The 27,738-nt window shown below is 36.7% G+C and overlaps 1 protein-coding gene across 1 annotated transcript in view; it reads right to left on the bottom strand.

Moving 5' to 3' along the window:
- SUGCT (succinyl-CoA:glutarate-CoA transferase) overlaps positions 1 to 27,738 on the bottom strand; it is a 699,594-nt gene that overhangs the window by 618,563 nt on the left and 53,293 nt on the right. Inside the window, 2 exon segments of the mRNA XM_045564447.1 lie at positions 22,016 to 22,047; positions 22,050 to 22,106. Of these exon segments, the coding sequence (XP_045420403.1) occupies positions 22,016 to 22,047; positions 22,050 to 22,106 (89 nt within the window).

The following is a 27,738-nucleotide window of genomic DNA, read 5'->3' as shown; positions in this document are numbered from 1 at the left end:
AGCCTCCCCAATAACTGGGACTACAGGTACATGCCACCATGCTCAGCCAGCCAATTTTTTTTTAATTATTTTTGTAGAGTTGGGGGTCTCACTACATTGCCCAGGCTGGTCTCAAACTCCTAGCCTCAAGCGATCCTCCCACTTCAACCTCCCAAAGTGGTAGGATTAAAGGCTGAGCCACTGCACCTGGCCTGGTTTTTATTTTTTAAAAATTATACAATCTAGAAAATAAGGGAAAAACATGCACACTATTACCTGTGAAAGTGTTTCTGTGTTTCCTTTACATCACAATCTCCTAAATTATAAAATTAATACTTTTAAAAGATTATTTCCAATACAAGTTAAGTCTATTTAACATTTTCATTCATTTCTCTATACCTATTCTTCTCATTACTTTCGGAGTTTGCCAAATGAAATAGAAAAAAAGCAAAGGAAGGAAAGAAGGAAGAAAAGAAATAGAGAGAGAGGCACCATGGGGGAAAACATCATGTGTGTGTTTCTAAAGTATTATTTAAAATCTTATTTTGTTAAAAAGTACATAGAAACTGTAAGTCAATTCTGGCATATGTTCAATAAACAGGCATGAATTTGAAAACTGTCAAGCATTTTTCTAAGTTACATTACTCAATCTAATTACTTCCTAAAACAACAAAAATATTAAAACTTTTTTTAAGTAGTTGGCTTCATTTCCAAAATAAAAAATTAGCCTCCAATATATCTGTGTCTCTGTCATATTTTTACTTCATACTGAGTCATTCATTACACTAATGTCATCTACAGAAAATTTTGTTCTTATCCTGGGGCACATGAATTTTTTAGTGAACTATTTTCTGAAATATTAATTCTTCCACCATTTGCAAACTGCATAACCTTTGGAAAATTCTTGGCCTTTCTTAGTTTTTCTCACTTGTCAAATGTGGATAATGATAACATCTACTTCATCATTTGGTATGAAAAGGTGTACAAAAGCACTTTACGAATGTAATGGCTGCACAAATGAGACTTTTTATAAGATACTTGGTGTGGTGCTGGGAGACCCATCAGAACAACTTGGCAGTAGTTCAGGAGAGAGAGACAAGATGAGAATCTCAGTAAAGGACAGAGAAGAAGCAATTGATTCAAAAAATACTTAGATACTTAAATTCATAGACTTTAGTTTGGTGGGAGGTAAAAATAATGTAATAAATTTGGGAAATCCATCAATAGGAAATTAAGTTTCTTAATATGAAGGTAATACACTGGTTATGAAAACCACCATTAGTGTGACTTTGCAGCCCTGACTAGTAGGAAAAATATCTTTAGTAGAAGCACAAAGAGCAGCCCGAGGAACAAAGAATGGTACATTTAGATCAAACGACAGTTTTAGTGCACACAGAACACAGCCACCCCAGTCACTGGCTTCACACTTCATGGTCACAGACTCTGCAGCTACATAGCATCCGAACCTTCTGTTCCAAACACACATCCACTTGAACCACTAATTGATGCTAAAAATATGCTTATACCCACATTCACATAGAAATTTCCACAAAGTAACATTTCTCCTACATGAAGGAAATTCCATTTAATGGATGAAACACTGAACTCTACTCCTTTCACTGGCTCATCTAAAAATAGGCAGAACCAAATCTATTACCTATGAACCTCAGTGACACTATGGAGTCCTCCGACCTAAATCATATCATTTTAAAACTTGAAAGGATCCTATAGTTCAATCCTCTTATCGGTAAAGGTAAAGAAGAGGGAAATTATACTAGTTGTTTCAAGATCAGTCTCTACTACTTACTGGTTAAGAGAGCTCTAATAAGAAAAAGAAAAGCGTTAGCATTGTAATGCACTAAATTTCGGCTACAAGTGGTGGACAATACCACCAAGAGAAAGGTCTTTACATTGCACTTAGAGCCTGGAACAGGAAGATTGTTTTTCTTCATCACAACCTGAAAGACTTGAAGCTCCCAACTCATCGCTCATCCACACGCCTCCAGCTTAACCTCAACAAAGCACGAGCCAGAAGGCAAAAACATGACAGATTGGGACCCCAGAAGGAGAGAAGAAAAAATAAAGACTGAGAGGACAAGTGAAAGAAGAGAGCAAAAACTTTCTGATCTTCATCCCTGGAGAACTCACCACATCAGAGAGGCAGCTCAAGGGAAAATTTAACAAACTGATTTGTGCCATTCTCTGGGTCCCTTGTGAATGCCTGATTACCTAATATTATTAATTTCTTTCTAATAATATATTAAAAAATTCTTCTCTTCCTAACATTAAAGGTATAACTTAGACGTGTTGGACTCAGAATATAACATTCTATAGTGCACTTTTAAAACCAGTATCTATCTAACTTACTCTTTACTCAATCCTTAGAAACAAACAATCCTTGCTACAGATGAGGAACTGAGGAACAGTCAGGTTAAGTAAATACTGTGAGATGTTATAACCATTAGTAGCAAAGTCAAGATTAGACCCTGAATCAAGTGATCCCAAATCAAATGATCCTGAATCCACTGCCTTTACCACACTGCTGGATTCAATTGCCTTCCTTAAGGCTTCATGATCAGATTTGGATTAACAATTTTATATTTAGTAAAACCATTAAGAAGCTGTCTTCAGGTCTCTTTCATGTCCATAATGTTCATATTTCAAATTTCATGTTTTTCAAAGTGCTATAACACATGGTGTCACATTTACCTCTCAACAATAATTCTATAAATACCAATATTACCCCCATTTTACAGATTATGAAAGAAAATATTTAGACAATAAATTAACTTGTCAAAGTCATTGAGAGCAAATGGTATGACTACTACCAGAACTCAGGAATTCTGACCCAGAAGCTTGGGTTTGTTCTATGCAATTCAAGTGAATTGCAAACAAGGTAATGCACCTACCGAGAAACATGCTTTCACCACTCTGAAAAATGTAAATCAAAACTTTTTTCAGAAAATAACTGAAAGAATCCATTCATTGGAAGCCCACTACATTATAAAGTACAGAAAATTACAAATTTTCAAAAATTCCTTAATACACCAATCACACTATTTTCTTGTCTTGTGACTAAAGACCATCTAAATCATTTTGACTTAGCTCCCACAGTGAGCTGCCCAAAATATCATCTAGCCTGGCTGTCCTCATGAGTTTAAATAGGGTAACACTGGGAGAAAATGAAATGGAAGTTTGGGGAATTGTGATATTTTAAGGAATGGACAAAGAAATAATTTGGAAAGTTATTTTGCTTCTTTTCATGCTGTTCTTCAAGAAAAAAGTTCCTAGTTATGGTTTCTGTGCTTTAGCTTTCTGTGCTAATGGATCAGAGCGTAGCAAAACAAATCTAAAAGTCAACAGATTCAACTTCTGAAACAAAACAACACTAATATATCCACTAAGATCTACATATGAGCTATCCTATATTTAACAGGCCTTCTCTGAATTCAGTCTGTAAAAAACTTTCAAAGGGTCATTTGGTCCAACTCCCTATGTTTAGCCAGGTAAATTTCTAAATCATCTAGGAGAGATGCTTATCCCTCTCCCTTTAAAGATTTCCACAGGACCAAGAACAGCAATTGAGTGTTTATTACATGCCAGGCATGCACTAGAAAGGGGAAAGGAGCTAACATTATTTCCCAGGTACTTGTCAACACATTATCTCATTTTAATCTTAGTACATCTTTCAGGATATATGTTAGTATTCTCATTTTTGCAAATGAAAAAAATGAGGGTCAGAGATGTTAAGTGGGACTAGGATTTCAAGCCAGGACTATTTCAAGATCTTTTCACTCCACCACGCTAATAGAAACTGTTCCTTCATCCACTGGAAGTTCGTTAACCTTGTGGTCCAAAGGCTCTTCATTCAGCTGACTAAATCCTCTTCTCTGATACGAGCTAACTTTCTTTAACTATTTGTTCTATCAACAATGAAAATAACTGCTCCATATCCTCCCCATAAAAATAGATGAAAACAGAAATCAAATCATTTCTTTTCCTTATCCCGGACAAACAATTCCATTCCATATAAGAGTGCAGTGGCTCAGCAGGGCTCAAGGGATCCTCCTGACTCAGCCTCCCAAGTAGCTAGGACTGCAGGTATGCACCACCACATCTGTCTAAATTTTTTTTATTTTTTATAGAGACAGGGTCTTGCTATTAATATGTTGCCCAGGCTGGTCTCAAACTCCTGGCTTCAAGTGGCACCTCAACTTTCTAACGTGAGCCACCATATCTGGCTTCTATTGACTTTCATTGAAGAAACTCTATTTTATATCCCTGACATAATTTTAGTCATTTTTCTCAGAATCTTGTCTAATTTTAACAACTTTTTCAAAGGATTATGACCCACAATGAACACAATACTCTCAAAAGTAACCATTTACTGAGATATTTTTAAAGGGGCAGCAGTCCTTTCTTTGATAAAATTTGAAAAGTAAAAACATTAGGAAGAAACTCATCTAAATGGTTTTTAATCCTTACTTCAAGCTGAATACATTTTTCAAACATTTTTACCATATTTTTTCCAAACATTAACAACCCAGAAACTCTCTATTCACATATTCTGAGTACAAGGTTTATATTAAATGGCCTACCCAATGGGAAAGATTCTCCTTTTTTTAATTTCAAAATATTAAAAGGGGTGCAAGTGTTTTTATAACATGAATGAATTGTATATTGCTGAAGTCAGGGTTTTTAATGTGCCCATCACCAGAGTAATGTACATTGTACTCAATAGGTAAGTTGTTTTCCCTCCCCCATCTCTCAACCTCCCTCCTTCTTAGTTTCCAATGTTCTTTACATCACTATATGACTGTGTGTACTCACCATTTAGCTCTCACCTACTAGTGAGAACATGTGGTGTGTGTTTTTCCATTTCTGAGATTTAGTTCCATCTAAATTGCTGCAAAAGGTATAATTTTATTCCTTTTTATGGCTTAGTAGTACTCTATGGTGTGTATATATATTATATGTATATATAATATATATACACACCATGGAGTGTACACACACACACACCACATTTTCTTTATCTACTCATCCATCAATGGGCACTTAGGTTGACTCCGTATCTATGCAATTGTCAATTGTGCTGCAATAACATTCAGGTGCAAATGTCTTTTTGATATAGTGACTTCTGATGGTGACTTTTGATATAGTGACTTCTTTTCCTTTGGATAGACACCCAGTAGTGGGATTGCTAGATTGAATGGTAGGTCTACTTTTAGTTCTTTGAGGAATATACATACTGTATTACATACTGTTTTGCACAGAGGTTATACTAATTTAAAATACCACTAACATTGTATAAGCATTCCTTTTTCACCACATCCACATCAACACCTATTGTTTTCTGATTTTTTAGTAACAGCCATTCTGATAGGGGTAAAGTGATATCTCACTGTGGTTTGGGAATTGGTATTTCCCTGATGATTAGTGACGTTGAGCATTTTTTTTTTTTTTTGGTATGTTTTTGGCCATTTGTCTATCTTCTTTGGAAAAAACTCCTGTCATATCTTTTGCCTACTTTTTAATGGAGTTGTTTGGTTTTTTCTTGATGATTTTTACAGGATCTTTGTAGATTCTAGATAGTAGCCCTTTGTTGGATGTAAGGTTTGTGAATATTTTCTCCCATTCTTTTGGTTGTCTATTTATTTCTCCCATTCTTTAGGTTGTCTACTGATGGTAGAAACTAGGCAGAAACTTTTTAATTTAATTAAGTCTCATTTATTTATTTTCGTTGTTGCTGCCTTTGCTTTTGGGGTCTTAGTCATAAATTCTTTGCCTACACCAACATCTACAAAAGTTCTTCCTACATTTTCTTCTAGAATTTTTATGGTGTCATCTATGATTTCTTTCATCAGTGTTTTGTAGTTCTCCTTGTAGAGATCTTTCAGTTCCTTGATTAAGTAAATTCCTAGGCATTTTCTTTTCTTCACAGCTATTGTAAATGGTATTGAGTTCTTTATTTGACTCTCAGCTTGACTGTTATCTGTCTATAGAAACGCTACTTATTTGTGTACATTGATTTTGTAACCTGAGACTTTGCTGAATTTATTTATCAATTCTAGGAGTCTTTTGGTGGAGACTCCAGGGTTTTCTGGATATAAGATCATATCATTGGCAAACAGGGATAGTTTGACCTCCTCTTTTCTGATTTGGTTGTCTTTTATTTTTTTCTCTTGCCCAATTGCTCTGGCTAGGACTATGTTGAATAGAAGTGGTCACAGTGGGCATCCTTGTCTTGTTCCAGTTTTAGGGGGGAATGCTTTTCCCCATTCAGTGTGATCTTGACTATGGGCTTTTCGTACACAGCTTTTATTATTTTGAGGTATGCTTTTCAATGCCTACTTTGTTGAGGATTTTTATCATGAAGGGTGCTGGATTTTATCAAATGCTTTTCCTGCATGTATTGAGTTGATCATATGGTCTTTGTTTTTACTTCTGTTTATATGATGAATCACATTTATTGATTTGCATATACTGAACCATCCTTGCTTCCCTGGGTTGAAACCCACTTGATCATGATGAATCATCTTTTTGATGTGCTATTGAATTCAGTTTGCTAGTATTTAGTTGAGGATTTTGCTTCTATGTTCATAAGGGATATTGGTTTGTAGTTTTCTTTGTTTGTTGTATTCTTTCCTGGCTTTGGTATCAAGGTGATACTGGCTTCTTAGAAGGAGTTAGGGAGGATTCTCTCCTTCTCAATGTTATGGAACAATTTCAGTAGAATAGATGCCAGCTCTTCTTTGTAGGTCTGGTGGAATTCACCTGTGAATCCATCTGAAGCCTTTTTTTTCTGCTGGGAGATTTTTTTGTTACTATTTCAATCTTGCTACTCATTGTTAGTCTGTTCAGGATTTACATTTCTTCCTGATTCAGGCTTGGGAAGTTAGGTGTTTCCAAAAATTTATCCATTTCCTCTAGGTTTTTTTAGTTTTTATGTACAGAGGTTTTCAGAATAGTCATGGATGATATTTTATATTTCTGTGGTATCAGGTAATGTCTCCTTTTTCATTTCTGATTGAGCTTATATGAGTACTTTCTCTTCTATTTCTGGTTAATCTAGCTAGTGGTCTATTGATATTGTTTATCTTTTCAAAGAACCACCTTTTTGTTTCATTGATCTTCTGTATTTTTTAGTTTGTTTATTTCCATTTCATTTAGCTCTGCTTTGAGCTTTGTTCTTTCTTTTTTTCTGCTAGCTTTGGGTTTGATTTGTTCTTCTTTTTCTAGTTCCTTTCTGTGTAATATGACATTGTTAATTTGTGATCTTTCTGTCTTTTTGATCTAAACATTTAAGTCTATGAACTTCACTGCTTTTTCTGTGTCCCATAAATTTTGAAAGCTTGCATACTCATTGATGTTCAGTTCAAAAAATCTTTTACTTTCCATCTTAATTTCATCATTGACTCATGGATTGGTCAGCAACAGGTAGTTTCATTTCTATGACTTTGTATAGATGTGAGAGTTCCTCTTGGAATTAATTTCTCATTTTATTTCACTGTGGTCTGAGAAGATACATGATAAGATTTTGAGTTTTTTGAGACTTGTTTTGTGGCCTAACATATTATCTATCTTTGATGACATCTCATGTGCTGATGAGAAGAATGTATATTCTGTAGTTTTGGAGTAGAACGTTCTGTAAATGTCTGTTAGGTCCATTTGTTCTAGAGTCACAATCAATTCTAGTGTTTCTTTGTTGGTTTTCTGACACAAAGGTCTATCCAGTTCTGTCAGTGGAGTGTTGAAGTCCCTGGCTCTTATGATGCTGTTGTTTATTTCTTTGCTTAGGTCTAGTAGAATTTATTTTATGAATCTGGGATCTCTTGTGTTAGGTGCATATATTTTTAGGATTTTTATATCTTCTTGCTGAATTGCTCCCTTTAAAGTCGATTTTACCTGATATAAGAATAGCTGCTCCTGCTCACTTTTAATTCCATTTGCACAGAATATTTTTTTTTTTATCCCTTTACCTTGAGCCTATGAGAGTCCTTGCAAGTTAGATGAATTTCTTGGAAATAGCATATACTTGGATTGGGTTTTTTCATCCATTCAGCCAATCTGTATCTTTTCAGTGGAGAATTAAGATCATTTAAATTCAATGTTAGTGTTGGAAAGTGAGATACTGTTCTGTTCATCATGTTGAATGATACCTTGCTGTTTTGTTTTCCTCCTTGTGCTAGTGTTTTATAAGAGCTGTATACATAGAGCACTTCTGGGCATTTCCTGTATGACAGGTCTAGTGGTGACAAATTCCCTTAGTGTTTGCTTGTCTGGGAAAGACTTTATTTCTCTTTCATTTAGAAAACTTAGTTTTGCAAGATACAAAATTCTTGGCAGGCAGATGTTCTATTTAAAATGGCTAAAAATGGGACTGCAGTCCCTAAGCTTGTAAGGTCTCTGCTGAGAAATCTGCTGTTAGTCTGATGGGTTTTCCTTTGTTAGTTAGTTGTTACTTTCATCTTGCATCTTGTGTGATTTTCTCCTTAATTTTGGACTCTGGCCAGACTGATGACAATGTGAATTGGTGATGTCCTACTTGCTATGAATCTTCCATTGTTCAATGACTATCTTATATCGAGATATCTAAATCTCTCACAATACCAAGGAAGTTTTCCTCAATTATGCCCTCAATTAGGTTTTCCGTGTTTTTGCTTTTTATTCTTCTCCCTCAGGGATACCTATGATTCTTATATTAGTTCATTTTGCATAGTCCAATATTTCTCTAAATGATTGTTCAGTCTTCATTTTTCTTTTTTTCTACATTTCTGACTGACTGGGTTAATTGAAAGCCTTGTCTTTAAGTTCTGAAATTCTTTCTTCTTCTTGGTCTAGTCTGTTGTTAAAGCTTTCTGCTGTATTTTGAAATTCTCTAAATGATTATTTCATTTTTAAATTCTGTTATATCTTTTCTTGTGTTATCTATCACTTTAGAGAATTTTTCATGTCCTGAATTATTTTTTTTGGTTTCTTTGTGTTGGTTTTCAACTTTCTCATCAATCCTATTCATCTTATTTGTCATCAATATTCTGTTTTCCATACCTGGCATTTCGATAATTTCCTTTAGGTTAAGGTCCATTGCTGTAGACCTATTGTGATCCTTTGTGGTGTCAAAACAACTTGTTTTTTCATGTTGCCAGAGTTCTTATACTGGTTCCATCTCACCTGAAACCTCTTCTCTCAGCACAAAACAGACAAGTTTGTGGTACACCTATTCTCCTCTACTGGGAACTGACCTACCTAGTGCAAAGGAGAGGTCGCTGGGTGGTACACTTGTGTCCTCCTCCAGAGGACTGACCCAGGAGAAGAGAGGTGGATGCACTGAGAGCCTGTAATACAGCTGTTCTTCTACATCATCCAGTTTCCCTGTGGTTATCATAGTCCAAGCCAGTGCTGGAAGGTAGTCATGCAGAATGGTGTGTTGGTCCCCAGGCCACTGTTGGCAGCTCAGGCAGGGGGCTGGTTATGTCCCTCTCCACAAGGGAGGGTCATGTGAGAGTCTGCTCTGCCCCAGTTTCCCCATGGTGGTAGCAGCTGGGTGAAGCTATTTAGACATGGGCTGGAAGTGCCAAGCTTGTGGGTGTTCACTCCACTCAGGTAGGTCCAGGTACAGTGGTAGCACATGGCAGAGGTTGGCTGAGGTGAGCGGGGCTACAGCAGCAGATGGGGTATAGAGGCATGTGGAACATTGTGGACAAATCATGGCAGCTGGAGCTTTCTCTCTGCCTAGAACAGGTGGCAGCAGCTGCTACAGTGCTGCTCAGGTGGCAGCAGTGGCAGTGCTAACATAGATGGCAGCAGAGGATGGTGGGAGCTATGGGCACCTGCTGTACATGGATTACTCAGTGGCAGAGGGTGGGACACATGAGAGCATGTAGCTTCCCTGCTCCAGGCCAGCAGGGATAATGGGGAGTCCAGCAGGGGTGATGGGAAGGTGGCTGCAGTGGAGCCGACTCCTGTGTATACCAGGCACTGTGGGACTGAGAGCTCAGAATGGTGTCAGTTGCAGTGACCTGGGATTGGAAGCCAGTGGGACGCTGCTAGGCTTGCTCTCTGGTGCAATGGTGCTGCAGTTTCTGAGCAGCTCCCTGATCAGTCCAGAGGCCTGGCGTGGTGGGGGGCCCTCACAGCTCAGGTTGCAGTGTCCATGGGGGCAATGGGGAGCCCAGAATTCTCTCCTTTGACCTTTCCCCATGTGTGGGCACCTTCTCCAGGCACCTTCCAATACTGCTGAATGGTTCACTCAGCTTCCTTCTCCTTCACTTTGGGGGTCTCCATTCATTTCTCTGATGATTCACAATGCTCTCTCTAAGACGATTTATCCATAGGTGAACATTTACTTGCAACTTTCAATCCTCTCCTTGAGAGCAGCGTGTGCAGGCTGTCTGTTGTCCCCCATCTTGGCCCCCTCTCTCTCCTTTATTTTTAAGTGTGTACCTTAAAGAATTCTAGAAGGAATCTCAAGTGCCATAGCCATGGCTACCATGTATCAGCCTCTTATTTTCAAACTGAAGTTAAATCCTTCCTAGAGCAACTAAAGATTCCAATTTCCTATATGGCAAATAATCAATGAGCATAAACTCCATAGTGTATCTGTGTTATACTCCAGGAATACAAAAGGAAGTGTCCTGAGGACAGTCTCCCAGAATTAATCCACTTATAAAGAAGAAAACAGACAGACATACGATTATCAGCATAAATAAAACCATACAGAAGCACAGAGAAAGAAATGGCAAAACATGCCTCAGAGAGCTAGAAAAGGAACCAGGTCATAAAGAATGGATAGAAGTCCTGCATATCCAGCAGTGCTTTCAGTGAGAGCATTATTGGCATTTTAGAAGAAAATTTTTAGATTCGTGGGCCTGTCCCATACAGTAAGTATATTTACCATGGTATATTTTAAAATATCATGTTGTACACAATAAGTATATACAATAAAAAAAATATGTAGTTGTAAAGTGATGGTAAAATCATCACATGTAGTATATGTGAACCATGAATCCTTGTATACTCAAGTCTCATGGTTGGCCTCGCAGGACCCACATATACAAAAAATCAGCCCTCCATATAGGTGGTTTCTCATTCTTCAATAGGTATTTGGTTGAAAAAAAATTGTACAACTGGACCCACACAGTTCAAATCTGTGTTGTTCAAGGATCAATTATACATTGTTATTAACTATAGTCACCATGTTCTACAACAGACCTCTTGAACTTATTCATCCTAACTATAATTTGGGATCCTTTGACCAATATCTCCCCAATTTACCCACTCTACCACCAGGCTCTGGTAACCACCATTCCACTTTCTACTTCTAAGAATTCAACTTTTTTAAGTTCCACATATAGGTGAGATTACACAGTGTTTGTCTTGTGTGTGTGGCTTATTTCACTTATCATAATGTCCTCCAAGTTCATATAGTTGTAGCAAATGACAGGATTTCCTTGTTTTCTAAGGCTAAACTTACTTCCTTCTTCATTCATCCATTCATGGAGACTTAGGTTGATGCTGCAATAAACATGGCAGTACAGATATCTCTTCAACATACCAATTTCATTTCATTTGAATATATACCTAGTGGGATTGCTGGATCAATACGGGTGTTCTAATTTAATTTTTTGAGGAACCTCCACACTACTTTCCATAAAGGCTGTACTAATTTACATTCCAACCAACAGCCATCACTTTACAACTTTATAATCACCAGTTTAAAAAGATATTTTCCCTATTTTACAGGTGTGGAAACTAACTTAAACAGCTTATCTAATGTTACACTGAATGACAGAATGAAAATTCAAACCCAGGTTTTCTGATTCCTAAGACTCTGTTAAATGAACGTGTTAAACAGGTCACCAGTGAAGATGTTACAATTGCTCAAGGTAATGACAGGAATTGAACTTAAGAAGAAAACTTTAAAGGTCAAAGTTCTAAGATAACATGGCAGAGGACAGAAAAGGCAAGGATGATTGTACCTACAAAGATAGGAAAGTATGTGCATAGATTTTAGAAGTAGAAGAGTGTTGGCATGATGTTGTGGAACCATAGACTAGATGTAGGGGTAGAGAGTAAGAAGCCTGGGACATCATCCCCGGTCCAGAGTGTGAACAAAGTGGAATAGCCAAGAATAAGCATCCTCTGATTGAGAGTAATTTGAAAATAATTATCCAAATCTATACTCCCTTTCTATATTGGTATTCATGTATACTCAAATTTCCTTTTTGTCCTGCAACACTGAAGTAAACCATTTATATTTACTTTAGTCTTCCCTCCTGGTTTAGAAAAAAAAGACTTCATTTTTTTTTTTTAATACTTCTTTGAAAGGTTTTCAATTTGCTGACCTTTCTCTGGCATTTTTGGTGCTTACAAATCAACTCAGTATTACAGATCCAGGTGTACCAGTGCTATCTATAGATGAACAATTATGATCTTCTTGCTCTGCAACGTGAAATAAGAAATGGGCACAACTCAAAATGATATAGGCAACATCAACATAATCAACATGAAGAAATAATTTGGTTAAATGAAATGCTCGATAAAAATAATTTATTGCAAATCTGATTACATCTCCTAGACAGTTTAGAAAGATCCCAACAAATAACTGCTTCTGTAAGCAAAGACGAGTGACCATTAAGAATCCTCATTCCCAATCTAAACATAGGTGCTGAGCCATCCACAACCTAAAAAGGGAAATGCACCTGCATCCTCATTCCTCAGCCTATGTAAGCCCAATGTATAATATTTAGATGAGGAAAATTTTAAACATTTTCTTCAAATAATGTCTCTAATCCCATTTATTTACTCTCCTTTGACCAGTAACTGCACTACTTATAGGTAACCAAGGTCTACAGCAAGGTTCATTTCGTAGTTCAAGGCCTTCCTTTGAGGAAAGCAAAGCAGTCACTACATTGAGCCAGGAACAAATGCAAAGAACCATGAAGTTCATCATACAAGAATAAAAGCCAAGGTATTAACTCAATTAAGAAACCAAGAACTGAGTAAAAACAGATAAAATGATGCTGTGGGCTGAGCTTGGTGGCTCATGCCTGTAATCCCAGCATTTGGGAGGGTGGGATGGGAGGATTGCTTGAAGCCAGGAGTTTGAGACCAGTCTGAGCAACACAGTGAGACCCAGTCTCTACAAAGAATTTAAAAATTAGCCAGGCTTGGTGGCACACACCTATAGTCCCAGCTACTTGGGAGGCTGAGACAAGATTACTTAAGCCCAGGAGTTCCAGGCTACAGTAAGTTATGATCACACCACTGCATTCCAGCCTGGGTGACACAGCAAGACCCCTGTCTCAGAAAAACAAAAATGATGCTGTGCCTAATGTAGCTAGGCTCTGTTGCTATGGCTATTACTATGGTATCTCCAGGGTATGATGAAGGCCAGAAACTACTAAGGGCCAAAACCAGTCCCTTTAGCCATAAGGAACTAAAAATGAGGAACAGGCAAGAACTTCATCCATATCTTGCCCCAGAAAGGATTTAACCCATAATCCAAAAATGTCAGAGGAAAGGAAATTCTAAATATCAATCCCATTTGATTCTCAAGACATGTGCAAATCATCTCCTCTTCATTTTTCCCTCTGAAACAACCATGTAATCATACTTTTTTTAAATAGGAAATGTCAAGGGGAGAATAAAATTTAAAGAAACTTAGATTTCATTAAATTACAATAAATGTAACCCTGATTAACTCTGTTCACTATATTTACCAAATGGATAGAGAATTTCAAAGATCAATGATTACTATACAAAATGGCAGTAGATCAAGACCAAAGTCCAATCTTTCCTTCATAGACTGTGATGGTGAAAATAAAATATCAGGGAGAAATGAGGTACAAATAAGAGAGAATATGCAAACCTACAGATCATAAACAAACAATGCAGCATGTTATTTTGAACTTTTTCATTGAGCCAAGCAAAAATAAACCACCTCTTACCTACCCTTCCTACTATTTTTCTTTTCTGTTGCAATTTATGGACAGGTTCAAACTGAAGAAACATCCTTTTATTAATATTATCAAAGTTTAAAGCAAATATTTTGTGTCATATAAAAACTAGAGGATCATTAACATGAATGCGCTAAATTTTTGAAAAAGAAAAAATTTTTTTCCTACAAAAAAAGAATAGGTATATTTTTAAAAGGGCATTTACATTATATAAAAAGAAATAGTAACAGGTAATAAAATTGATATTTTAAACTACAGGAGATTACATGACCTTTTATAATACAAAGAAATTTTTAGCAAGCATTGGATATTTCAGAATAAAACATAATCCTTTTAAAATGAAATGTTTTCTCTGCAAAAAGAAACTTACCTTAACTAGAGAAGGACCTTCCTTCCAAAAGAAACAAAAATTATTTCTTGAAAAACTGGGATTAATTGTGTGTGCACACACACATGTGTGGAATCTTTCACTAGAATTCTGTTTCAGAAAAGAGGTTTTAGAGAAATTTGAGGATTTTTTTCACAGATGACTCTGTCTCTCTTTGGGTTTCCTTCTATTTAGGGGTCAAATGTGAGAAAAACAAAGTAGAACTACATTGTGATATAAATTCTATGAAATAACAACTGAAATATCAAATGAGCTTCAATAATAAATGTCAGCAGTGTTAATGTCAGTCACTGGGATTGAATGTATTCAATTCGATTCTAGTTAAACTAATTAAATTAAATTAACCAGTCAATTCAGTCAATCAACAAATCAGTTGTTTAAAGATAGAAAAACATGACTGTTTATTTTCTCTAAATGTTTTTATAGTTTCACTGAACTAACCCAGAATCTAGTTGTTTTAACACCTTTCTTGGAAAACATATTTTAACCCATGATCAAATATGGTCGAAATATTTTAAGAATATGTGTGTGTGTGTGTGTGTGTGTGTGTGTGTGTGTGCGCGCGCGCAAATGTGTTGGGAGGGGCCACATCTCCAGTTGTTTTATTTACATAGATATTTCAAATTTGGGATAGGTCCTTATCAGACATGGCTGATAGGAGTATAAATTGGTTCAATCTTTTGGAATATCAATATCTATCAAAAATGCAAATGAACTAATCCTTTGACATGACAGTCTCTTTCTAGGGATTTTTCCTACAGATATAATTGCCCATGTGGAAAACGACTTAGGTACAAGGGTATTTTCTGTAGTCTTAAGGTATTAGTAAAATAATAGAAAGAAACTAAATGCACAGCAAGAAGAGGCTGCTTAAAGAAACTATGGCACATCCATAGATATAGACACAATAAGAGCAAGGGTACTAATATAGAATAATCTCCAAGATATATGATGTGAAATAAAATGCAATGCAAAACATTTACTTTAGGTAACTCTAAAACTAAAAATTAAAACCATAAAACTTCTAGAAGAAAATCTTCGTAACTTAAGGGAAAGTAAAGATTTCTTTTTTTTTTTTCTTGAGACACAGTCTCACTCTGTTGCCCAGGCTAGAGTGCCATGGCATCAGCCTAGCTCACAGCAACCTCAAACTCCTGGGCTCAAGTGATCCTCCTGCCTCAGCCTCCCGAGTAGCTACGGGCATGCGCTACCATTCCCAGCTAATTTTTTCTGTATATATTTTTAGTTGTCCTTATAATTTCCTTCTATGTTTTAGTAGAGACAGGGTCTCATTCTTGTTCAGGCTGGTCTCGAACTCCTGAGCTCAAACGATTGTTCCTCCTCGGCCTCCCAGAGTGCTAGGATTACAGGCATGAGCCACCGCACCTGGCCTGCAAAGATTTCTTAAGAAGGCCATGAAAGACACTAAGTATAAAAGAAAAAAATGACTAATTTGACTTAAATAAAGTTTAAAACTTCTTATCAAAAGACACCAGTATGACAGCAAAATCGCAAGCCACAGGCTAAGAGAAAATATCAATAATGCATACATCTGACAAATACTTATCTCCAGAATATAGAAAGAAATCCTTTAAATCACCAAGAAAAAGACTAGCACTCCAATAAGAACAATGGAAAAGACCTGAACATATAGTTCACATAGATATCCAAATGGCCACTAAGTATATGAAAAAATGTATTAATACATCTTTATTCATCATGGAAATACAAATTCAAATCACAATGAGATACTACCACGTACCCACTAAAATGCCTAAAATTAAAAAGAGTAGTACTGTCAAGACTTGATGAAGATAATTAAAATTCTGGAAGAGTATAAACTGGCACCATATTGGAAAACTGACTATACACGTCTAACCTGTGACTTATCAGTTTCACTCCTCGGTATACACCAAGAGAAATGAGTGTGTATGTCCAACAAATGTATTCAGAAAAATGCTCAATTTTATTCATAACAGGAAAAAACTAGAAACAACTCCAATGTTCATCAAAAGAACAGTGGAGGAATTGTGGTATGTTCACACAATGAAATACCATATAGCAATAAAAACATACCACTGATACACACAACAATTGAGTGAACCTCAAAAGCATTATATTGAACAAAGGAAGCCAGACATGAAGAACATACTACACAGTTCTATTTATAGAAGGGGTAAAACTATAGTATTAGAAGTCAAAATAGTGGTTACCTCTGGAAGGAGGTGATATTGCTTGGGAAACAGCATAAAGAAACTTTCTGGGTTTATGGAACTACGCTATATCTTGAACTCAGTGGTGTTTATCCAGATGTATATATTTGCAGAAAATCATTGAACTCTACTCTTAAGATTTTTCACTTTACTGTATATAAATTATAACTCATTTTTTTAAATGGGATTTAAAAAACATTGAGAAAGTATATTACCAATTGTTTTCTAAAAGATGGGGGTAGACTATGTTGCTTGGTTTTGAATAGAATATCTCTGAAAGGATGCAAAAGAAACTTGATAAACTTGATTGCCACTAAGCAAGAGAAGAAAGTGGGGTGGGGACAGAGGAAAGGAGATTGATGTTGTAGAATCTTATGTATATAGTGAAAAGGCTCAGTTTATGTCCCAATATTATCACATAGAGAGCCTTCTTGCGTTCTTAAAAGTGCCCTGGTTTTGCGGTGACTCATGCCTGTAATCCTAGCACTCTGGGAAGCCGAGGCGTGTGGATCGTTTGAGCTCAGGAGTTCGAGACCAGCCTGAGGAAGAGTGAGACCCCATCTCTACTAAAAAATAGAAAGAAATTAGCTGGACAACTAAACATATATAGAGAAAAAAAAAATCAGTCAGGCATGGTGGCGCATGCCTGTAGTCCCAGCTACTTGGGAGGCTGAGGCAGGAGGATTGCTTGAACCCAGGAGTTTGAGGTTGCTGTGAGCTGGGCTGACGCCACGGCACTCTAGCCCAGGCAACAGAGCAAGACTGTCTCAAAAAAAAAAAAGTGCCCTGGTTTGTATGATAAATTATATGGTCCACCTACTTAGGCACTTTGTGGATTTAGTAATATGTAAATGTATTCTCTCTTCAAAAAATAAATAAAATATAAACTAAATATAATATAGTGCCTTTTGACAGCAACATAAGAGCATTTTCTTTGTGTAATTATTTGTGTTTCCTTAGTTTTTAAAGGGGGAGATAAACATCTAAGAAGCAATGCTTGTAAACTTGATTTAATCCATTCTGCACACTTAGGTCAAACTAATCTTATGAAGCACAGCTTTCATCATGTCACTCCCCTTCTGTAAAACCTCTCTAACATCACTGTGAGTAAACAACATCTCAACTTCTTTACTTGACTTTGAAGACTTTCCAAAGTATGGCCTCAACCAGCCTTCCCTCGATACTCTGAAACCTTAACTCTCTGCTCTTCTGTAACTGGCCAAATGCTTTTCCCTAGTTGTGCCTGATTCTTTCCTGCTTCTCTGTCTTTGTTCACCCTGTAATCTCTACTGGGAATGTCTCAATCCATCCAAATTCTATCTATTTTTCAAGGTATCATGCAACTCAAGTCCCACCACTTCCTTGAATTCCTACCCTGAGCCAACTTTATATTTTACATACCACTTAATTTTATGCATTTTTCTATTATTTTCTAATTTTTCCATGAGTATACATCTAATCAAGTCAACTAAAGTGTTATGTATAAAGTAATTTATTATGGTACCTAATATAATACTATACACACATAGTCAATACATCTTTGTTGCTGATCAATCAGTGTAGTTCTTCTAGATGTTTAAGCATGCCATAAATTATAGTTGAATTATTACTTAAAACACGTCACATGTGTCTGAGTCATTTACTTTCCAAAATCTCTCATACTTACTGATTTCATTCCCAATTTCTTCATATTCCCTATGCATTAAAAAAATTGACAGATATTCCCTTTTGAGTAATAACTAGGTAGCATAGAGCCAGGAATGTCAAAAAATTAGGGAATATGATTTTATTCAAAGTACAAGATTATAAATTAAATATAATACATAGACCTTAATAAGTCACTAACTTCTGTTTGAGTGTATAGAAGAATATCAGTTACTTCCAATGGAAAAAGGTTTTTAATAATAATACCTCCCATAACTATTCCCAAGTGTGGTCCTCAAACCATCCCTATCAGAAGCAGTTGACCCATCATTAAACATGCATACTTGTGGGCTCTACCTACAAATCAGTAACTCTGAGGGTAGAGCTCAGGAACCTGTAGATACACTAAGCAACTGCTAATTCTTATATGTCCTACCTTACATTATGAACAATGTCATGCTTTTATATTTTATAAATAACATTTTATTTGCTCTTTATAACATCTCCTGGAAGAAATATGTGAGCTTCACTTCTATATGCATCCTTCACTTAAACACAGAAAGCTATATGATATCATATAACATAGTGCCAGGTATTCATTTATTCATTCACTCAATATCTATTTATTGGGGGTTTCCCAAGGCTCTGTTCTGTGCACAGACATACAGCAATGACCAAAGCAAAGACCATTATCATTCTTATGAGGCTTATATTCTACTGAGCCCTATTTTAGGCAGTCAGTAAATATTACACAGGAATGATTTAGAGCCAGGGCCCTAGACTCTTAGTTGAATGCTTTCTCACTATTCCATATGGTCTATTCACTACACTGTAACATACCAAGCAGCATGCAACATGCAGAAGCAAGATGCAAATACAATAGGCATCAGGATTCACTCTGCAGGCATCATGGAAAGTGGAAAGAGTGCAGGCTATAGGAGTAAAGCAGACTTGGGTTCAAAGTCTGGCTTTAGCACTTTACACACCTGGGCACCTGGACAGGTTATTTAAGCCTCTAACCTTCAGTTACACAATTTATCAAAACCTACCTGGATGTATCAATGTGAGGATCAAAAGAGATAATAGAGATAATATTATATGTAAAACATCTAGCATGGGCCTAGCACAGTGTAGGAGCTCAAAATCATTTCTCTTCCTCTCCATAATCAAATGTGAATCTTATCTGACAACACCACAGCATACCTTAAAAGGCCAGATTTTAAGCTTTAGTGGCAGTCAACTGTAACTAGTTTGACTTTAATCTCATTATGAAGATTGTTTTCATAAATTTTACCCTATATTATACATTTTCATATGCTTCCTTTTAGACAAAAATATTATTATGCCATTATAGAAAAAAACATGCATTTTGAGTTTTTTCATTATAATATTAACCCATATCTTTGGAGCATCATTCAATTTCCAGGCACAAATATATGAGATCACCAAAAACATGTTTACATATACTAATGTGTCATGTCTTCTCATCAAAATACTAAGTAATATAATAAGTCCACAAACAATAAGTTCAGCCACTGCTCCCTACCTCTCCATCCTCATTTTTCACCCTTCTTTGCTACTTTACAATAGTCCAATGACACTGCCCTTCTTTTGGCTCCACAAACCTACCACAATCTCCAGCATCTAGATGTTGCCCTCTGGTCACTGGCTAATGCTTAACCAGGTCCCACCTTAGAAATCTGGCCCTCAGAGAAGCCTTCCCTGACCATTCTGACAAAGTTAGGCTCCACCGTGTACAGTCATGCAGCAAAATCTCCTAACAATACAGAAGCCTGGGTCCCCATCAGTCATCTGGCAACATGGAGTCACGCTACAGCACAGATATGCAGCTGGGCAGTTAGATAAAGTCCATATGCAATGAATATAATTGGCAATGGTGCGTGTTCATTGGCTAGTAAAAAATATTAGCCAGAACTTTCAGAACTGATCCCTCCTGTGCAAACTCTGCTGAGAGGCTTAGGGAACTATAATATATTGCTAGTAAGATAAATAAAAACAACTGTCTTAAGGGGGACTCCCAGCATGGCCTGTTCTCTTACATCTGCTTTTGTCCTTTACTGTCAAACCACATTTTGTGGAGATCTTTAGAAGTATAATAATGGTCTGAGCCACACTGTGATATATGTTACTAGCAGTAGCTATAGAAGAGTGCCCTGTTCTCTTCCAAGTTCTTATTTTTATATAATAAATATTTTCTGTTAATATTTTTCCCCATTTGATAGCTTCAGGAGGGTGAGGACCATGCCTGTCCTGTTGCCTGCATAATCTCCAGTGCCTACCACAGTTCCCATCATGCAGTAGGAAATACACGCAATAACTATTCAATGGGATTGGTGCCTGACTTAATTAGAGGGTGAGAGGTGTGTCCATGTGAAGAGATACAGTATATAGGAGTTAAGTTTACTTAATTTAATACATGTAAAGTATATAAGCAATGGTTGGCACATAGTAAGCACTCAATAAATGCTGTTTTTATTTGTTTAGCTAGAACAAAAATCATTCAAGCAGGATAACACAAAAGATTAAGACTGTTATTGACATAAATTATAAGGTTGAGGACACGCTGTGTGGTTAGCCCTGTCAGAATGTAGTACAGGGTACTAAAGGAAATACAGTAATCCACCACCCCTTGCTGTTTTTAATTTAATCCATTTTAGCATTTGAATATACATATTCAAAAATCCCATATCTTTTCACATATTCCCAATGAGTACAATGGCCTTAAATGACAGTGCTCATAATAACAATGTCCTTGGCCATATGACAGTCTATGGGATATGTTCATGCTCCATCCTCTCAAGGGATAGAAAGAAAAACGGTACCCTTGAATATTTGAAGAAAGGCCACAAACATTTTTTTCTAAGAGTTGTGAAAATAAAACAACATAGGATAAAAATATAAAAGACCTTATATTTCAAAAACATACAACTCCAACAGCTGCTTTGAAACTAATATAAAGAAGACTGCAAAAGAGAAGACCTGAGGTCACTCTGTCTCAGTTTATCTCAACACAGCAGCGATAGTTCCTGAAGAATTAACTAAAGAAACAATTCAGGGAACACCTACTGGAACAAAATTTTTAAGTCTATCAATTCAGCTTATTTTGAAATGGATGTCTTTTAGTATTTTTACTTACTAGGCTTTCACACTTTTTTAAACTTTATTTAATGCCATTTATATTGTTTTCCCCAAGAGTCAACTTGTTTTATTTAACCAACCACATTTTGGCCACCTATATATACTTTTTAGGAACTTCCCAACCCACCCTCAGTGGAGATGGATTATTATAAAATCACATAATTCTTTCACTGCCAGAGTCTACTGTATATGAAAAATCAGATATAACTATACCGGAGGCTTTAAGTAACAAATTTTCAAATATATAACTACTATAATGTTCCAGAAGAAAAAATACACTCTGCTACATATATGTGGCAAATCAAGGTACTCTGGTAGAAATGGACATCTGAGGTCTAGTCTAGTCAGCCTTTTTTATTTCAAAAAAGGAATATTTCTAAATCACATGAAGGTACCTATAGTAAGCTTGAATAATACAATCATTATGAAAAATATGTTCATCCCCTGATCTATTGCTTCTTGCCAAAAATATTGCTCTTTCCATAGGGCCAAATTGATGGTTAGCCTTGAGTACATTTGTAATGAACACCTGTTTTATTTTAATAAGTCATTCACTTTTCCTGTTTCTTTCTAAAATTAACTCAAGTTTATCCTATGGGTTAGTGAAAAGTGAAATCTCTTTGGAATATGTAACAGAAAAAATTACGAATATTCTAAAGAAGGATACCTACCTCAGGCCCTGTGATGTGCATCAGACCAGAACAGCAGCGGCAACAGCATCATAACCAGCTCGCTGAGACATCGGACCTGTCTGACCATACCCTAAAACAATGAGAATAGACATAGTCAGCACCAGTCAGGGTGGGCTAAAACCATTGTAAAGTAGTCGTGTTAAAACCACTTGTATCCAGAAAGCTTGCAGTATTTTGATACTATTGGAGCTGTACTATCCCTTCGAGAAGGCAGTAAGAATTAATCAAGGTGTTTCTACCCCCTGGGAAAGTCAAAAACTGCTAATTTGCAGGGCAGATTTCACCAGCATGAGTGTTTTGTTTGGCCTATAGAGTGTTTTGAAATGATTTTATTTAGTTGCCAACCTTTAATAAATCAGGAGATATCACACAAAATGCAAATTTCTGGGTTTTCCTTAAAAAAAAATCCGAAAATTATTCAAAACTAGACCCACATTCTTGCATGGCAACAATCTAAGAATCAACTCTCCCCTTTACCCAGGGCATACGTTCTCTGATTTGCCACAGTCTCCACCATTCCTCACTCCCCTCAGCCTGGTCCCTTCATTTAACTTACTTCCCAGACCTCCACAGGCATTTACTACCCTCACTCTGTACCCAATAGTATACTGAGTAAAGCAAAACAATGTCTCGTTGGGTTCTATTTCTTCCTTTTTTTTTTTTTTTTTTGGCCTTCAGCAAGCAAGAATCAAGAGAACACAAGAAATATTTTCCCCCTGCTTTCCTGCTGCTTATTGTTAAATTATAAAAGTTGTATCAGGAGCTTGTGTCTCCAAATCCTGTGTATCAACCAGACAGTGACGAAATGAAGAGCCTTCCATACCACCAGCTATTTGTTGTCATTCCCTGAGTACCCTGCTTTAGAAAGATGAAAGGAAAGGAAAGGAAAGGAAAGGAAAGGAAAGGAAAGGAAAGGAAAGGAAAAGGAAAGGAAAAAGGAAAGGAAAAAGGAAAGGAAAAAGGAAAGGAAAAAAGGAAAGGAAAAAGGAAAGGAAAAAGGAAAGGAAAAAGGAAAGGAAAAAGGAAAGGAAAAAGGAAGGAAAAAGGGAAAGGAAAAAGGAAAGGAAAAAGGAAAGGAAAGGAAAGGAAAGGAAAGGAAAGGAAAGGAAAGGAAAGGAAAGGGAAAGGAAAGGAAAGGAAAGGAAAGGAAAGATCCAGCCATCTGGAAGCCTCTCCCTCCATTTCGATCCACGTATCTATAAATCTCAGTTCTTCACATCTTCCAAATCTCCATTCAAATGTCTCCTTACCAGAGAGATCTTCCCTGACAACATTTTATAAAAAAGCACTCTCACTTCTCACTTTTAATCCCCTGTACCCAGTTATATTTGTCTTCATAGCCCTTATCACTGCAGATGTATAACATAATTCTTTGTTTATTGATTTATTTAATCTCCTCCCTACTAAAATGTATGCTCTAGAAATTTTTTCTATTTGATTCACTGTTGTATCCCTAGCACCTAAAAGAGTGTTCAGTAACATTTACTGAAGAAATGAATGAATACTTGTTATATTAAAATAATAATTTTTTCAAAAACAAATAATCTATAAAAAGTAAATGAATAAAAAAACTAAAGAAGTAAGTGATAATCACCAATTATACTACCCAGATGCACTTGCCACCAGAAGTGGTCTTTGTCCAAAATAAAAGTATGTAAAACAAAATCCACACAGATAAAACCATCACTTACTATTAAAAAATTAAAATAGTTCAAGATTAAGTGATATTTATCATTATTGATGACAGAGAAGGTGTCAAAACATGTCCCTCCTTATGTTTTATCATGGAAAATTTCAAAGAAATAAAAATAGATAGAATACATAATAAGCCCATCAGCCAACTATGAAGTCTTTAACAATTCATTTAATCTCCCTGAGCCTCAATATCTTTATCTGTAAAATGGCACTATTCACATTTATCTCACAGATTTCTCAGGAGAATTTAATTTGATAAGACAGCATAAGCAAAGTGCATTTTACTTTTAAAACTAAATATAGGCGGGACGTGGTTGCTCATGCCTGTAATCCTAGCACTTTGAGAGGCCAAGGCGGGAGGATCACTTGAGCTCAGGAGTTCGAGACCAGCCTGAGCAAGAGCGAGACCCCGTCTTTACTAATAACAGAAAGAAATTAGCTGGACAACTAAAAATAGAAACAAAATATTAGCCAGGCTTTGTGGCACATGCCTGTAGTCCCAGCTACTCGGGAGGCTGAGGCAGAAGGATCGCTTGAGCCCAGGACTTTGAGGTTGCTGTGAGCTAGGCTGACGCCACGGCACTCTAGCCCGGGCAACAGAGTGAGACTCTGTCTCAAAAAAAAAAAAAAAAACTAAACTAAACTAAATATATATAGTTACTAAATATGCATTAATCAATGTACTAATAATATATTAGCTTACCTTTTCCACAAAATATTGAGAATAACAAAAAGAAAACTGCCTTGAGATACACCTAAATGATGAGAATAGATATTCTTTTTTTATTGTTGTTTGTTTGTTTGTTTTATCAGTTGTTTTTTTTTTTAATTACGTTTAAATTTTTCTTTTTCTTTCTGCTTTGGGTGCTCTAAGAGAATAGATATTCTAAGCATTGAAATTATATTGTTTAATAACTCACAAAAATCGAAAATTTTTGTATTAATACTTGAAAACTTGCATTTGCTTATTGTAGAAAAGAATCTGACAATAATAATTTTACAAATATCTATAGTATGTCAAAAAATCATTCCACCTTTTCACACCTTACACTTAACCTTAAGTATTTGAACATCAACTACCAGTACTATCGACAAATGTTTATGATGATCAGTAAACAAAGTTTTAAAACAGGGAACAGACATCAAAATGGTATTTTGCTAAGATTACTCTGTTGGCAATGTGCAGAATGAAATTATTAATAATTTAATGAAGAGCTGAAAAATAGTAAGCATGGGATCCAGCTAGTTCTTTTTAATTTTATTTTTAGCTTTACAGTTCCAAAAACAACTATGATCAAAATCCGAATTAAAGAGGAAAACGTTAAGCATGTCGGTTCTATTTTATATTCAAGTAAGGTGGCAAGGAAAATTAAGGGAGTTACAAAAAATCAGAGAGGAACACTCTCCGCTCTCCTCCATCTTCCTAAAACTTAGTCACTCACATTCATTTTAAGGAGCAACCTCGCCATCTTGTGGCTGTTATGAACATTGACTACGAGCAAAAATTTGCCTTTCCAGACTTACAGTTAAAATGCATGATGGAGGAAACTGAAGGGAAAAGGTTCCTATCTCTTAATATTTGTCCCGAGTGCCAGATGATCAGGCCTGAATGCCCCTGGTTTCATTCATTTTTCTTAATTGTGTCTAACTTCATGTTTTTCCTTCTCTCCTTAACTTACGAGATCCTAGAAAGCAGGAGCTACCACTGGCACTCTTGCTTTCTCTAATTCCTGTGACACCTCCCTTTTGGAGGTCACAGATCCCTCTGATAGCCTTCCCTACCACCCAATCTAAAACAGACTTCTAGGAACTCTCTAGCATTTTATCCTACTCTCATCCTCTCTAAAGCACTTATCACTAGATGATAGTTTTAACTTTTTGATGAATACCTGTCTCTCCTCTAGAACGTAAGCACCATGAGGCCTGTGACTTAGGTGTCTGTTCTCAGAGGTACTTCTGAGGTTCAACTGTTGAAAGTCCCCAGTAGTCCATATTTGGCCCCCTGTCTTCTCATTCTCATCTTTCTAATGGATCTTATCCATTCCACGGCACCAAACAAGATACTGGCAACCCCCATATCTAGAATAACAACTGTATTTATCAAGTTATTGTGCATTAGGCACTCTGTTAGACTTTTGTCAATTAGATCATTTAATTCACACAACAACCCTGAGATAAGTACTATTATCACCTTTTTACAACTACAAAAACTGCAACTTAGAAACATTAAGCCACCTGCCCAAGGTCACACAGATAGGAAGTAGCAAAGCTAGGATTTGAACCCAAGTCTGGGTCCTTAAATATGAAGGTGTTTGTGTATGTTTGTGTGTGTATGCACATCTCCACTAAAAACTCAAAGGTACTGCAAGCTGACACTGCCCTAAACAGAACTTATCATCTCACTTCAGTCACATTCACATGCTACCACCCAGACTGCTCCTTCTACATTCGCTGTTTCACTGACTGAAACATCACTCACATATTTGCACAATCCAGAAACCTAAGAGTCATCCTGCATTCTTTTCTTTCACTTCCTCTCCATAATCAATTGATCACCAATTCCTGATTATTCGACCTGCCAATAACTCTCGGGTCCCTCTAGCCTCTTATGTCCTGCAACAGCTTCCCCTGCCTCAGTTTATTCTTCACATGGCTACAAAGACCTTTTGAATATGTAATTCTAACAAAGTCTTTTCCCTATTAGGATTCTTATTAAGGCCAGGCATGGCGGTTCATGCCTATAATCCCAACACTTTGGATAGCTTGAAGCCCGGAGTTCAAGAGCAGCCTGGGCCAACGTAGTGAAACCCCATCTCTACAAAAATTAGCTGAGCCTGTTGGTACATGCCTGTTGTCCTAGCTACTCAGGAGGCTGAGATGGGGGGATCACTTGAGCCCAAGAGTTTGAGGTTACAGTAAGTTGTGATCACAGCACTGTACTCCAACCTAGGCAACAGAGTGAGAGCCTATCTAGGAATGGAAGGAAGGAAGGAAGGAAGGAAGGAAGGAAGGAAGGAAGGAAGGAAGGAAGGAAGGAAGGAAGGAAGGAAGGAAGGAAGGAAGGAAGGGAGGGAGGGAGGGAGGGAGGGAGGAAAAGAAAGGGAGAGAAAACAAATTCTTATTAAATTCCTCAGTATAAATATAATAGCTCCTTGGCATGGCATATGGAATCGCTTGTGACCTAGCACCTATCCACTTCATACATCTTCTATGTCCTGCCACTCCTCCAAAACAACTCATACTTAGAATAACTGTGCTTCAAAATGCAAGACTCTTTAATTCCTCTGGGCCTCTGCACATGACATTTTACTTGTGATCCCCATCTCCACTATCTGTCTGGTAAACAAGATACTCTTCAAGATATAGACCTTCAATGATGGGTTATCAGGGACAAGAAAAAAGCGGATTTCAAAGAGGACTAGGACCTTTCCTGCAATTAATTAAAAAACAAAACAGGAGCCGGGCGTGGTGGCTCATGCCTGTAATCCTAGCTCTCTGGGAGGCCAAGGTGGGTGGATCCTTTGAGCTCAGGAGTTCGAGACCAGCCTGAGCAAGAGTGAGACTCCATCTCTACTAAAAAAATAGAAAGAAATTAGCCGGACAACTAAAAAAAAAAAAATATATATATATATATATATATATATATATATAAAATTAGCCGGGCACGGTGGCGCATGCCTGTAGTCCCAGCTACTTGGGAGGCTGAGGCAGGAGGATTGCTTGAGCCCAGGAGTTTGAGGTTGCTGTGAGCTAGGCTGACGCCACAAGCACTCTAGCCCAGGCAACAGAGACTCTGTCTCAAAAAAAAAAAAAAGAAAACAGGAGTATGTTTAAAATTAATACCATAGCCATTATTAGCCAGATAGTTAATATTACTATTCCAGCAGCTCCAGAAACTCCAATAGACCATTTGCCTGAAAGGAGGACAAAATGCAGTTAAAATGTTTCACAATGAGATAATGTAATTCTTAAAAATGTATATAAATATCTGGACTTTGTTTCTTTCT

The sequence above is a fragment of the Lemur catta genome, chromosome 11 (assembly GCF_020740605.2).
Source record: "Lemur catta isolate mLemCat1 chromosome 11, mLemCat1.pri, whole genome shotgun sequence".
Taxonomy (NCBI): domain Eukaryota; kingdom Metazoa; phylum Chordata; class Mammalia; order Primates; family Lemuridae; genus Lemur; species Lemur catta.
Note: the sequence above shows the minus strand (reverse complement) of the source record. Positions and strands in the feature narration are given on the sequence as shown.